At 45.7% G+C, this 14,811-nt stretch overlaps 2 protein-coding genes across 4 annotated transcripts in view; one reads left to right on the top strand and one right to left on the bottom strand.

Moving 5' to 3' along the window:
• nod1 (nucleotide-binding oligomerization domain containing 1) overlaps positions 1–9,112 on the top strand; it is a 16,068-nt gene extending 6,956 nt beyond the window's left edge. For both annotated transcript variants that reach the window (XM_005948137.2, XM_005948135.2), the window contains 9 exons: positions 1–1,547; positions 1,619–1,702; positions 5,240–5,323; positions 5,411–5,494; positions 5,771–5,854; positions 5,940–6,023; positions 6,216–6,299; positions 6,403–6,486; positions 8,520–9,112. The exon at positions 1–1,547 is cut by the window's left edge and continues 266 nt beyond it. In XM_005948137.2, the coding sequence (XP_005948199.1) occupies positions 1–1,547; positions 1,619–1,702; positions 5,240–5,323; positions 5,411–5,494; positions 5,771–5,854; positions 5,940–6,023; positions 6,216–6,299; positions 6,403–6,486; positions 8,520–8,592 (2,208 nt within the window). In that variant the 3' untranslated portion in view covers positions 8,593–9,112. The remainder of the gene's footprint in view (positions 1,548–1,618; positions 1,703–5,239; positions 5,324–5,410; positions 5,495–5,770; positions 5,855–5,939; positions 6,024–6,215; positions 6,300–6,402; positions 6,487–8,519) is intronic.
• Positions 9,113–11,066: 1,954 nt separating this feature from the next.
• znrf2b (zinc and ring finger 2b) overlaps positions 11,067–14,811 on the bottom strand; it is a 50,364-nt gene continuing 46,619 nt past the window's right edge. The window contains exons 4-6 of one of the 2 annotated variants that reach the window (XR_317416.3): positions 14,671–14,744; positions 14,508–14,592; positions 11,067–14,396 (exon numbers count right to left, since the gene is read on the bottom strand). Coding sequence is in view for 1 of the 2 variants with exons in the window: in XM_005948134.3 (XP_005948196.1) it covers positions 14,687–14,744 (58 nt within the window). In the remaining variant the exon portion in view is untranslated. Of the gene's footprint in view, positions 14,593–14,670; positions 14,745–14,811 lie in introns of both variants that reach the window. The other variant, XM_005948134.3, reaches the window with a different exon arrangement.

Here is a 14,811-nt window from a genome sequence, read left to right as displayed (position 1 = left end):
CAGAACCTCTGGTCCATAAAAGAGTTGCAGACGGATGCAGTCTTCTTCTTTAAGTTTCGCTGTAGGATGTTCAGCACCTTCAAGGACGCAGAACAAATCTCTCTCAGAGACCTTTTGTTCAAACACAACTGCTACCCAGATCACGATCCAGACAATGAAGTGTTTGATTACATCCTGCGCTTCCCAGAGAAAGTGGTTTTTACCTTTGACGGCTACGATGAGATTCAGGAGGACGTCGACCTGATGAACCTGCCTGAGGTGGCTTCACCGGAGGATAAGGCCAACCCGCTCCAGCTGCTTATCAGCTTGCTCTGTGGGAAATTACTCAAGGGCTCTCAAAAAGTGCTGACGGCCCGGACAGGGATTGAGATCCAAAGCAGGGTGATCAGAAAGAAGGTGGCTCTGCGTGGGTTCTCCCCAGATCACCTGAAGACTTACACTGATTTGCACTTTAAGGAGCAGGAGCACAGAGAGCTGGTGTCCATTCAGCTGGATGCCAGCCCCCACCTCTGTGGGCTGTGCTCCACCCCGCTGTTCTGCTGGATTGTATTTAAGAGCTTTGGACACCTGCACACAATGCACGACAGCTTTCATCTGCCCGAAACCTGCATCACGCTCACCGACATCTTCCTCCTGCTGTCCGAAGTGTTCCTCAGTCGCTCTGCTACACCTGCTCCGTCTTTGCTGAAGAAAAGCACCCGCTGCACCTCGGAGACGTTCAAAGCAGGGCTCAGGCCTCTTGCTGTGTTTGCCAAGCTGGCGCTGCAGGGAATGGAGAGAGGCAGCTTCATTTCCAGCCAAGAGGAGATCAGTGAGTGTGGTGTGATGGAGCAAGATCTGACTCTCGGCTTTCTCAGACCTGTTAGTGAGGAGGGTGCCAGCGGGAGCTCCGCTACCTTTGAGTTCCTCCACATCACCCTTCAGTCTTTCCTGGCGGCTTTTGCTCTGGTGTTGGACGAGCAGGCTGCTGCCAGCTCCATCCTCAAGTTCTTCACAGAGTGCAGCAGGAGAAGGAAGGTGTCTTGTCTGCCTCTTGATTCCTGCATAAGTAGCTCTTCAAAGCCCAGCGAAAAGAAGCCGTTTGCAACCAACGAACACCTGCAGTTCACTAATCTGTTCCTGTGCGGCCTGCTGTCCAAGAGTCAAAGAGGCTTGATGGGACATCTGGTGTCTCCCGTCTTACTGAAGAAGAAACGGGCCCTGCTGAAGTCGTACCTTTCCACTAGTGTCAAGTTGCACCTGCGCGGCTTACCCCACTACGACGGCCAGGAAGGCAAGAAAGTTCACGTCTTGCCCAACTTCCTGTGGATGCTGAGGTGCATATTCGAGACGGGAAGCAAAGACATTGCTCAGATGACGGCGAAAGGCATCACGGCCGGCTTCATCAAGCTGGGTTACTGTAACGTGTACTCGGGTGACTGCACCGCCCTGAACTTTGTGCTGCAGCACCGTCAGAAAGTCCTGGGGCTCGACATGGATAACAACAACATCAGCGACTATGGGGTGAAGCAGCTCAAGCCTTCCTTTTGCAAGATGACCGTAGTGAGGTGAGTATGGCCGTGCTTTCAAACACGTGCTTCGTTGAACTCTGAGCTCTAATACAACTGTTCCCCTGCAGACTGTGTGTGAATCACCTGTCCGACAGCAGCATTGAGATTCTTGCAGAGGAGCTGTGCAAACACAAAGTTGTGGAGGTTTTGGGGTGAGTAAACGTTGTAAAGCCAGTCATTGTCGTAACAACAGACTATATCAGGGTGCTGGATGTGATACATCAACATTTGGGAGCGACTGATCTGATTTTTGGATCAGATTGGGATCGGTGACACCTCAGTAGCACCCAGGGGCCCAGTCTGTTCAGTTCAGTTTTACATTGTGTATGTTCACTTCTTCACACTTCAGCAGCAGTGCACTGTTTGCTAATGATGTGGAAGTGCTAACACAGCATGGAGGAATCTGAAAGTAAAGGCTCAGCACTGTCTGCTCTCACTCAGCATTCAAACTCTCTCTGATCCAGTTATCTGGGTGGTAGTTGTACAGTGGGGCAAAAAAGTATTTAGTCAGCCACCGATTGTGCAAGTTCCCCCACCTAAAATGATGACAGAGGTCAGTAATTTGCACCAGAGGTACACTTCAACTGTGAGAGACAGAATGTGAAAAAAAAATCCATGAATCCACATGGTAGGATTTGTAAAGAATTTATTCTGTAAATCAGGGTGGAAAATAAGTATTTGGTCAATAACAAAAATACAACTCAATACTTTGTAACATAACCTTTGTTGGCAATAACAGAGGTCAAACGTTTACTATAGGTCTTTACCAGGTTTGCACACAGTAGCTGGTATTTTGGCCCATTCCTCCATGCAGATCTTCTCGAGAGCAGTGATGTTTTGGGGCTGTCGCCGAGCAACACGGACTTTCAACTCCCGCCACAGATTTTCTATGGGGTTGAGGTCTGGAGACTGGCTAGGCCACTCCAGGACTTTCAAATGCTTCTTACGGAGCCACTCCTTTGTTGCCCGGGCGGTGTGTTTTGGATCATTGTCATGTTGGAAGACCCAGCCTCGTTTCATCTTCAAAGTTCTCACTGATGGAAGGAGGTTTTGGCTCAAAATCTCACGATACATGGCCCCATTCATTCTGTCCTTAACACGGATCAGTCGTCCTGTCCCCTTGGCAGAAAAACAGCCCCATAGCATGATGTTTCCACCCCCATGCTTCACAGTAGGTATGGTGTTCTTGGGATGCAACTCAGTATTCTTCTTCCTCCAAACACCACGAGTTGAGTTTATTATTTATTTATTATTATTAACAAAGGTCACCATCAGTAACACACTACAACGGCAGGGAATCAAATCCCGCAGTGCCAGACGTGTTCCGCTGCTGAAGCCAGTGCATGTCCAGGCCCGTCTGAAGTTTGCCAGAGAGCACATGGATGATACAGCAGAGGATTGGGAGAATGTCATGTGGTCAGATGAAACCAAAGTAGAACTTTTTGGTATAAACTCAACTCGTCGTGTCAAAGTATTGAGTTGTATTTTTGTTATTGACCAAATACTTATTTTCCACCCTGATTTACAATAAATTCTTTACAAATCCTACCATGTGGATTCATGGATTTTTTTTCACATTCTGTCTCTCACAGTTGAAGTGTACCTCTGGTGCAAATTACTGACCTCTGTCATCATTTTAAGTGGGGGAACTTGCACAATCGGTGGCTGACTAAATACTTTTTTGTCCCACTGTATAAAGTTATAAACTGATTTGTGTCATTGAGCGAAATATAAGTAGAGCTGACAGGTGACCCTGAATCCTCCCTTAGTTATGCTGCAATAGACGTAGGCTGCCGGGGATTCCCATGATGCATTGAGTTTTTCCTTTCCAGTCACCTTTCTCACTCACTATGTGTTAACAGACCTCTCTGCATTGAATCATATCTGTTATTAACCTCTGTCTCTCTTCCACAGCATGTCTTTATCCTGTCTTCCTTCTCTCACCCCAACCAATCACAGCAGATGGCCCCGCCCCTCCCTGAGCCTGGTTCTGCCGGAGGTTTCTTCCTGTTAAAAGGGAGTTTTTCCTTCCCACTGTCGCCAAAGTTCTTGCTCATAGGGGGTCATATGATTGTGGGGTTTTTCTTTGTATCTATGAAGCGCCTTGAGGCGACTTTTGTTGTGATTTGGCGCTATATAAATAAAACTGAATTGAATTGAATAGAAACGCTCTGTGCTCGACACGTCTTGTTTCACATTGCCAAGGTTCAGAAATGTTACTAAACAACGGGTTGGCTCACTGTGCCTGCAACGGTCTGTAGGTTTTGCTGTTGTGACAGGATTTGTTCAGTGATACATTTTTTCCTTTTAGGGTCCACTTCCATGTTCTGCGTTGAGCAGGCCACAGTGAATAAATATCCTTGGTTTGGTTTGTAGGCTCTGAGCTCATCACTCCAGCCACGTGTGGCACATACAACAACAACAACAACAACAACAACAACAACAACAACAACAACAACAACAACAACAACAACAACAACAACAACAACAACTTTATTTATAGAGCACATTTAAAAACCAACGCTATACCAAAGTGCTTAACAAAAAAGACAGAAAATAGAACATAAATATTATAAGACCAACAAAGTACCAAATATGCTAACAGGTCAGTGTCACTGATACAGGAATAGCATGAAATGCAAATCAAATAAAAACATAGCAAAAGCACAAAAAAAGATATGTATAAAAGAGAAATAGAGTAAGTCAAGAAATCAGATAGGTAAGGTTAAATAAATAGGTTTCTAACCGTGATTTAAATGATTGGATAGCAGTAGGTTACTCCACAAATCGGGTGCAGCCAAGACAAACGCACGGTCAGCTCTAGACTTCAGCCGAGATCTTGGCTGCACCAAGAGTAACTGAGTAGATCATCTTAGTGCTCTAACAGGAATATACGATCGAAGGAGTTCAGTAAGGTAGCTCAGCACTGTGTTGTTGATCATTTTAAAGTAAGCAGCAGTATTTTAATTTAGATTTAATGGGTAGCCAGCGCAGGTTAGCTAGAACAGGCGTAACAGAGGCAAACCTCCCAGCTCCAGTCTGAAGGCGTGCCGCCGCATTTTTGAACAGTTTGCAGTCTGTGAAGAAGAGCAGACTGAAGACCGAAATAAAGGGAATTGCAGTAATCCAGCCCAGAGGTCACAAAGGCCTGAATAAGCTTTTCCAGGTCCTTATGTGGAACGTAATGCCTGGTCTTGGAGATGAGACGCAGTTGGTAGAAACTAGATCTACAGCAGACACTTGTTTATCAAATTTAAAAGAGCTGTGCAGCAACTCGCTCAAATTGCTAACAGTAGATCCAGGCGGATGCTGGGATGGTGGAGGGGTTGACGCTGATGCAGGCAGCAGCAGCACTGCTGATGTTTCTGAGGCAGAGTGTTTGGTGTCAGCGAGGACGTTGGTGTTTATATAGACACATATACTTTTACAAACAACTATGGATGTCTTACAGTGTTTGGAATAATGTTTTCATCTTATCTTCTGTAATTCTTTTTATTTGAGGATACTATCCGTCTGTTCAGCACTCCGCCGACACTTGATGTCCTTTAAATGTGCTATAATGCAACGCAGCTTCAGTTGCCTGCATGAAGCAGCTCGCTATGTTATTCCACTTTCTCCAAAACCTGTCTGAATCACTTTTTAAAAAACCAAAAACACAGTGATTTATATTTTTACATTTGTGTCCTCAGGCTTTACAACAATAACATCACAGATGTTGGAGCCAGGCTTGTTGCTCAGATCATCGAAGAATGCCCCAAACTGCGAGTTCTCAAGTAAGTTAAACATATCTCCATTTGGGGAAAAAACCAACATCCCTTACTAACATTACTAACCTTGACTACTTGGACATTACTTTGTAGGATTGGTAAAAACAAGATCACCAGTGTTGGTGGGAGGCATCTGGCCAACGCCATAAAGAAGAGCTCGTCAATATTCGACGTTGGGTAAGAATTCAGTGTTCATCCAGGAAATTCAGCAAAGTGCTGAGGCGTAAGAAACAAAGTAAAAATGCAGCTTTAATGGTGACAGAGGAAGTTTCTAGCATTTATTCTGAGCGTTTGGGCACAACAGAAATAACCCTGGTGACTGAAACCAGATGTGACAAAGAGAGAAATCCCACCGAGAGGCATTTTTAGCTGTGTTGTTTAGCCCAGCTGCAAACATTTGAGGAAGGACTTGGTAACGAGGGGCCTGATCAGGCTTTCTGTGCATTTTTGCAGGATGTGGGGCAACAGTATCGGCGATGAGGGAGCAGAAGCATTTGGAGAAGCTTTGAGGAACCACCCGAGCCTCACCAACCTCAGGTAGGAAGTTATAAAAATGGCACAAAAATAAAAACGCCCATTCAGACTTACTGATTAAAATCTTTACTCTTTTTTTGTCTTCTAGTCTGTCGGCCAATTGCATTACAACCAGAGGTGGGCGGGGCCTGGCTGAAGCACTGAAAGAGAACACGACACTCAGGATATTCTGGTACGTGCAGTCTGTATTATCCCAGTCGACATCAGTAATGTACGAGAGCTGGGATGCGCCACCTGAACTCGCAGCGCAGCGCTTAAATGCATGGTTGACCTTATGGATGTGGAGCTACGTCACAGTCAATGCTGCCTCTCCAGAGTGACTACAGTCTCAGGGCTGTGTGCCGTTACTGTTTGTGCTTTTCAGGTTGGTGGAGAATGAAATGACCGATGATGCAGCTCCACACCTGGCTGACATGATTCAGGCAAACACTGGTCTGACCCACCTGTGGTGAGGACAACACAGCATCAGTCTGCACCCTGTTTACACAGCATGGATCGGAGCTCTCACACAGCTCAGTGTCCTTTGTAAGTCACTGCTTGTTTGTCTGCAGGTTAATCAGCAACCAGTTCACTGTGGAAGGGATCAGGCAGCTCGCTGAGGCCCTCGCTCACAACAAAGCACTCAAAGAAATATGGTGAGCATCAGTTCAAATTGACATCATGTTTCTTTTGTTCTCCCCTCAAGGTTATGTCAGACCAAGCAGAGGGTGGGTGATTATTTGAAGTCCAACTTATTCTGGACACAAACTTAAGCTAGTGAGGGACGGATCGGTAACCGTGAGGCTGTTAAATGCTCTGCTATCACTTCCAACATGAACGAAGACGGGAAACTAAACAGCAGTGATGTTTGCAGGGTTACTGAAGTTGGGCTAGCTCAGACCTTCCCAAAGTGTGGGGCCATTGCAGGGGGGGCGCGGTGTGAAAAGGGGGGAAAAAAAAAAACAAAGCTTGGACACTGCTAGCACGGGCGCCCACACAAACGCAAAGCAGGAGATGAAGCATCGCTGAATATGTTTCCAAACCAACTTCATTCTAGCCAAAGACTAGAAAATATGGTGAAGCAAATCTTCCCTTTGGCTTCACCTGCACAGGTGCTGAGGTAGGTCTCCCTGCAGGACTGGTTTCCCCTGCGTCAGGAGCAGCGCTGGGCTCTTCAAATCACGGACAAACAGGATCCCACATTCTTGATTTTTAGTTCACAAACACTTGTTGTAATGACTAACTGCTCCTGACATGTTGGAGATGTTTGCTCTTTATACAGTAAAGTTACAGCTGGATACAAATAACATCAGGCTGATCCTGCCACGATTTTGTGTTTAAACCCATTTTGCACAGAGAGGCATTTTTTGATTTGATAGCAATGTTGAATATTATTACACAGGAAAAAACAACTACACGTAAAATAATCCCACCGTGACGCCTCTGCCTTTGTAAATGGAGGGACAGTAACTGCGTGTAAACCTGCAGACAGTCAGATTAACAGTATTTTGTCTCTATCTGCTATTCTGCAACTCATCCCATGTAAACAATAACGTGGCCACAGCGTGACGTGGAAAAAGGCGCATACCTCTGACGTTGCGTGACGAACTCTGTATTCCTCGTCCACACGTAAACGCAAAAAAGGAGTTTTAAAAAATAAATCTCAGTTTTCGGCGTGATTACGTGGACGAAACAGCTGCGTGTTCAAAAATACCCGTGCAGGTGCGGACGCAGCGTGACAGAGTTAGTAGTTTATTTTATTACTACCTGTGATTTATTGCAGATTACTTGTATTTGCTTAATTGTTTACTAAATGTTTGAGGTGTGAAATAAACCGCAGTGGAGCAAAACATTTTTCATGTAAAACAAAGGGGGGCCCAGCAAAAAAAGTTTGGGAACCACTGACTTAAAGATTGGATATCCCACCTGCTGTGATGGTTTAATGCGGTACAGATGTTTTTATTATCATTACGTCACATCCTGTTTATGACAGTTAAGATAAATAATATTCTTATAAGAAATAAAATTGTCTCATGTGCACACTACTGTACTTTAATGCGGATCATAAGGGTGGTACGTTAGAATTTATGAGGTGGTACTCATTGTGAAAAGTTTGAGAACCACTGATCTGATCATCAGGCGCCTCTACTGTAAGGTAGACCCTACAATAACGGACTAGTGCGTAAATAGGCTCAAAGGGTGTAGCTCTGCTGATGGCCCTCATTTCTCTGTTGAAACGGACATAAAATAGAGGAATGAAGCTGTCCCAAGTCATTTCAGGTCCAGTAAAAAAACAGGAAATTTCTGCTTTCTTTATTACTGAGGAGGAAGGAAAAACATCATTCAGATGTTCAGCGGAGACAGAATGTATTGATTCATCAGTAAAAGGTCTATTGAGATATTACAGATGATGAATGGAAGAAAAACACAGCATAATCTAAAGTGTCGGGCCAGTACACGCCACCAGAAGTAACTGGTGGTGGGGACGTGTTGATCTCCTCGATCTGGAGCTGAGCTGGATCCACATTGGACCCAGACTAGCAGGGAGATGCCCTCTACAACACTAGGTCCAGCTTCTCCCCGTCACCCGTCTTTGACAGCATCCACAGAGTGAATTGCAGGTTACGTGGGGCCGTCGTTAACGTTGTCCCTGTGAATGCATGACTGGAGTCTGATTGTATTTCTACAGCGTGAAAGGAAACCGGCTCTCTGAAGAGGAAGAGCAGCAGTTTGTGTCGGAGAAGCGGCTGCGGTTCCACTGACTGGGCATCTCACATGACGCATGCATGGAGCTGAGTGAAGGAGGAAGTGCGCTCGGTCCGTGTGCTGGTGTCAGCAAACGGATTTGGTGCAGTTTCACCCGATGCTGCGGGGATAAAGTCGCACCACCTCCATTGTCTGTGTTTTTATTTATTTATTATTCTTAAGCGAAAAACCCAGAATGTTTATTTTTGAAATCTCTGAACGACATCACCGTGTTTCATTTTGGGGACTTTCCCCTAAAATTTCAACAAGTGTTTCACAGTTTTGCACAAAAGTTAGGAAGTGGGAGCTTAAACAAGAAGTATACAGCATGCTGACTTCCTCACATGCACACCTTGTTTTGTGTGTACTGTAAATGCTCTTTTATATTCATCTTACTGTTACACAAATGCTGTTTTTCACTTGATGGTGTTTCAAAGGTCTCGAACTCTTTCCTGTGTTCCTGCGTAGAGGTGACCTAAAGTGTTAAAAGTGTTACAAGAATAAATAAGTGGAGCCCAAACACTCCTGAGTGGCAAATGTGTGAATGCGGTTCCTGTGTCGAACACGGGCAACGACTTTGATTCGACTGTTTCAGATGTGGCCAACACGTCAGTATATCACTACCAACGTGTTTTTGTGTTGGAATGTTTGTGCGTGTTTGTTTAGGAAGAAAACAAAGCAAAATGCTTCATTGTGGTCGATTCAGTTAAAAAACATTGTCCAAGCAGCCGTCTGATTGGTCCAGGTAATCTTTAATAAACAAACAGGCAGCGTGGTCGTTTCAGAGAGCCGGAGCTCCTTACACACAGGTGTCTTGATGTGCATACCAGTGCTGTTCAGTATGAACATTAACCCAGGCTGCTAGCTGCTTGGACCCCACAGGCTAACAGACCTGCATGCTGTGAAATCCTGTTTCTATGGATGCACATACAGAAACATTCAAGCTTGCTATGATTCTTTTGTTGTACAGATTGTTTGTCGGGGCTCAGACCCGACAGTTTGCAGATAAAAAGCATGCTGGGACTGTTTCTCTCGGTGCACACTATCAAACACAGCAGCACCCAGCAGCTCGGAGCCTCTCGTTTGATCTTTGAGTGATTTCTTCTTTTTCTTAGTTGGTTTATTTGTCTCAGCTTTCTGCCACTTACCTGAGTTCAGGTATAAACACACCACACCTTCCCTCAGCAGGCTGTAGTCTGCACCACCACTTACTTTTACTTAGCTTCAGGTTCGTTCTCCTCCCTCGCTCACCATGTGTGGTTTCAAAATGAGAAGATGATGATGGCCAAAATGCTGGGAGCGTCTTGAACCCAGCACATTTACCTTGTGCTTCTTCAGACAGTAGAGACCAAATAACTGGATAAAGTCTGAGACAGGACCGTCTCATATATTCACATTAGAACTGTTTTATTCTTTGGAATAAGCAAAGGTCCAGTATTGATCAGCCTCCATGTGCCTACAGTAATAAGTGCCAGATTTTCTTTTCTTTCTTTCCAGCGAGTTGCAGGCTGTGCAGGGGATTTCTGCCTGCCAGTGCAAACAGGGGAAGCCCCATCGTGGTGACCCAAGTTACACAATAATGCAAAAAACCATTGGAGAACTGAGAATCTGAGGCTGGTCACTGAAAGAGTTCACCCAGCTCCCATCATGGTGTGGACTGTCATTTAGCATCTAATGGGGCGTCACTGCAACTAATAACACCTGTCATTAGTTTAACTTTATTAATCACTCTGTAAGACAGATTTACAGGGCTCTGATTGGATGGCGTTCGGCTGATGTTAGGGTAGATCCTGGCTACAGCCTGGGCTGTGACACACCTCCGTCAGTGTAAATGTATCCAACCATGCAATGAATCCCTCACATATGTTCATATATGAAAGAAGAAGACGTACGTCAACATTATGTCTCAGTTCATCTATACGATCTTTATTGTGGCCTCTTAAAAATTTTGGAACTTTTCTCTTATTTATCTGTGGAGGTCTTTCTCACTAGGAAAGCTGTGAAACGTCAGAAAACAGCCACAGAGTCTGAATCGAGATTAAAGTGTCATCAGAGTATGAAAGGTCACTGACACTGGGTGACTTCGAGTGACGATGGGTGAAATGACAGCTGGTGACTTTGGCTCCTCAGCTTGCTTTTGTACCAGCTGTAAAGCAACGCCAGGCGTGTTTACGCGTGGGTCTGTGGGCTCTGATCAGGAACGAGCCTCACGTGACATTTACAGGAGCTGTAGTTTTTGGATGTGTGCTGATGTAACCAAAGTCCCGTACTGAGCTCAGATATAACGTCATGGCGCCACGTGGCAGAAAGCTCTGGAAATGCTTTGCTACAGAGTTGCAACTATAATTTAACTGCACTCGTAACTTGCTCTCATTTAACGCCAGCCTTTCCCGTAAAAGTTCAAGGATTCAGCGTGGTGTCAGAGCCACTGTGGTATTAGAGGTGTCTGTGTTAAATGATGGAAATACAAAAACCCACACGGACAGGAGAGTGAAACGTCAAAGTCATCTTTTAAGGCCAGATTTGTTGCACATTTCCTCATAAATTCACAGACAGAAATGAAAAGACAGGCGGACCTGCTCACAGGAATCAGCTGCATGATCAGTCAGGGGAAAGTGGTTGTAATCTCTTGCAGAATTCAGATCAGAGAGAGAGATGACGGTACAGTCAAAGCCCCGTGAGATGTCCATCAAGCAGCCACGTGGTCGCTCTGTCGCTACAAACGCACCGATCCTGCCTCCACGCACTGTGCGAAGGGAGCGTGTCACCGGGCTCGGTTAATCTCCGTGTGGCCGTCCGATTTCCAGAATACAGTGTGACGATTCAGCAGTCATGAGTGCGCCGGGGTGGATCCCAAAACTCCAAACGCCCACCAGAGAACCACACTAGCTTCAATACATTCAACAACGACAGTAAAGCAGCTCAGCAGGACTCCCAGCTGACTCACGAGACGTGTGTGTGTTCAGTGAGGGACCGTGTGAAAATGGTCAGTGAGAGGAGGGGCTACAGGGGTCGCGTGTTCTGCACTTCTGTCATTTGCTCATGAAAACTTTTAATGATGTAAAAAGTTTACATTTCACAGAGTCCAGTGTCATCTTAAAAAACGTCATACTTTCACAGAATACACCCCCGACACACACATTACATGTCATGGAAGACACGGTGAACGCAGCAAGAGTCACAATACAAAGCAAAGTTAGCACGATCATAAAAAACATGATTATAAAATCTTTTCAGCCATTGAATCATTTTTGGGAGATACAAAAACCAAACAAACTGCTGCCTGTGATTCTTTTTACAGATTTATATAAGCACAAAATGAATGTTGACTTAGCACAAATCAGTGAGCGTTTGAGGAATGTGTAGGAAAGCAATAATAAAACGTAAACCATGGTTATTCTATTAAAACCATTTTCCCTCCCTCCGCACCGCCATCATTTTCTCACGGTCTCTAAGATCACAGACGACGCAGGAACCTTTCATGTCCTGCTTTCATGATAAAAATCTCAAAAATAACGTCAAGCACATCAAGATCACAAGTGAGAGCGCACTGCCTCCCAGTGGTGGAGAGCAGCAACTACAGAAACTGCAAAACAAAAAGGATCCTGTCTCTACAGACTAGAAGGCACACATCTAAACAGACATGTTTCTGTCTCCCATTATTCTCATATTTAAAACAATATATTAATGTTTGATTTCAAACACTTTACTATGTAAATAAGTTCAATTACCAAAATGACAAATCTTAAAAAAACCTCGGGTTTGTAGCCAGTCTCCACCTCCATAACACGATGCAGCTTCTGCATGATTTCAAGCATAAAAAGAAAATCCCAAATATCACTTATAACTGCATATTGTTCATTTAATGATGATAATTACAAGATGAGAAACTAGTCACAGAAGCCTGGAGGTCACTGAGTGGCTGCCTGGTGTTGCGAGAGAAAAACGTGTGTTCTCTGATTGGTGGGTGAGTGGTAGTCAGTGGTCACAGAGAGGTACAGGCTGCTGCTGTGGTCACTCGCAGTTTGTATGGAGGTCGCTGACTTGTCTTCATTCACTAACGACTTACCGATCATCTAAAGGTGGCCACGGCAATCTGCTCGCAACCAGAGCAACTGGAAGGAGGTTTTTGGTGTAGCATCCTCTTTGCAACCCCCAGCAAACGCTCACAGACTGACTGCGCAATCAGGAAGGGTGCATTTAGTCTTCACAGGCAAAAGAGACTGAGGGAAAAGGATGACAAGTTTCAGGTGTTTTGGAGCTTTGGGATCCACACAAGCCCTGGATCAGTAGATGGGTTTGAACTTAGCTCGTCCTCCAAGGCTGAGCGTGAGCTTGTTGGTGAAATCAGTATCAAGGACTTGACTGGTTCCTCAGCGAGGTCTTCAGGCACACCTAACCCCAAACAGACAGGTCCAGTTAGTCCCTCCAGTTCTGTTTAGCTTACGTTCCCTCAGCCTCAGCACCTGGACTGCTGCATTAGCCAGGATCGAGATCAAGTTGCTGACTCCCAGTGTGACGGTCAGTGCCTGAAAAAGCTTCACAGAGCTCACTGCTTTCCTGGGACCTTTATAGTCCTGCAGCTCCTCACAAGTAAACTGTCTCAGTCTGGTGCAACACTGTACTGTGAGGGCTCGGTTTACCTGCAGCTGCTACGGTTATGATGCAGAAATGAACACGAGCTGACAGATGTGATAAAAAAAACTGAAGCTCATTTTTACAGGAAGGAACACAAAGCTAAAAACTGAAGGTCTTGAAAGGTTTTCCCACATTGTCTCGTTACCAGATCCGTCCATGATGGAACGAGACATTATTTATGTCGAGACATATTCTGTTCACGCGCTCTTTACCCTGGTGTTGAATAAGCAGGTTCATGCAGGTTCTGCAGCATGCACTGGAGCCGTTTGCAGCCTGGATGTTATACCTCAAGATCCTGGTGCTTTGCTGGAAAACTACAGACTGACATCTGCTGGTGGGGACAAAGTATTTCAGGTCCTGATGAAGTTGAGTCTGGTCTGTGGAGGTGAACGTGATGTCTGAAAGTGAAGCTCCAGCTTTACTAGCAGAGGGTTAAAATCTCCATCCATCCATTTTCTTAACCACGTATCCAAAAGTCGGGCTGTAGCCTTTTCCAGCCAGGAATGTGGGCTAACTTGAGGGAAAGAAGAGACTCGGACGGGGAAGAACTGCTCCCCGTGTGGACGCGGCTGAAGTCGGATAAGCAGTTAAAAAACAGGATGGGTGGATTTTTAATTTAGTCTCATTTTGCCACATGCTGTCGTGTCCCATTGTTCTGGCATGCACAACACTTATCGTGTCACAGAAGTAGCAGCAATGTGCTGCAGTGGGTTTAGGCTGGTGAGTGATGGACTGGGCTCCTGTACCTGTGTGGGCGGGGTCTAAAAAGCACTGATGACTGAGTGTTTGACAGTATTCACAGTTGACTGGCACCGTTTTTGCAGCAGCACTGTCAGCTGCGAGAAGCTGCAGACGCAGACACGCCGTCTCTGGCTTGTTTCTCCTGCTTGGGTAGAATGGCAGTTGTGGTAAGATGGTCCTGGTGGTGGTGGGGGTTGTAGGGCGTTGGGTGGAGGACAGCCGGCTCGGCCGTAGTCTGGACTCCCCTCTGTCCTGGCTGCTGCGTGCCGAGCGTCGCTACAACAAGGCACTGGGAGACACTGATGCTGACGGAGGAGGGGAGGGGGCGAGTCGGAGCGCGTCAGCCAACAGTCTCCCTCCTCCATACTGGTGTATACTGGTGATGCCCCGAGCATCAGGCTGGAGGAGTCTGTCAACTCTGATGCTGAGTGTAGATGTGCAACTTAAACATAAAACACACAAGTTTGTATCCCTGAAGATTGCTTAAATGAGATTTGGCACACTGTGGTACTACATTATTGGGTGGGTGGGTTGTGGGAGGAAGGGTGCTAACTGATCACAGTGGTCATAGAGTCCAGCAGAGTCCCTGAATCCAGGGATTTCATTTTTGCAGATCCCTCTGGGGACGTCTCATGTTCCTGAAATCACACAGAAAAGAACCAGATGCTGACATTTAAAAAAAATACCATCTTTACGTCTGTGGATGTGGATTTTACCTGTGCAACGAAAGCTTTAATCCGATGGATGCTCAGGACAGGACCTGTTCACCTCAAACCACTCGTCGATACAGCTGCAGGAGAGAAAACAAGATGGGAGGAGTCAGTGAGACAGTGTGAGAAGAGCGATGCCGCCCGAGT

Source organism: Haplochromis burtoni, unplaced genomic scaffold (genome assembly GCF_018398535.1).
Source record: "Haplochromis burtoni strain Fernald_Lab_line unplaced genomic scaffold, NCSU_Asbu1 Contig_558, whole genome shotgun sequence".
NCBI lineage: Eukaryota > Metazoa > Chordata > Actinopteri > Cichliformes > Cichlidae > Haplochromis > Haplochromis burtoni.
This window is presented reverse-complemented; position numbering and strand designations above follow the sequence as displayed.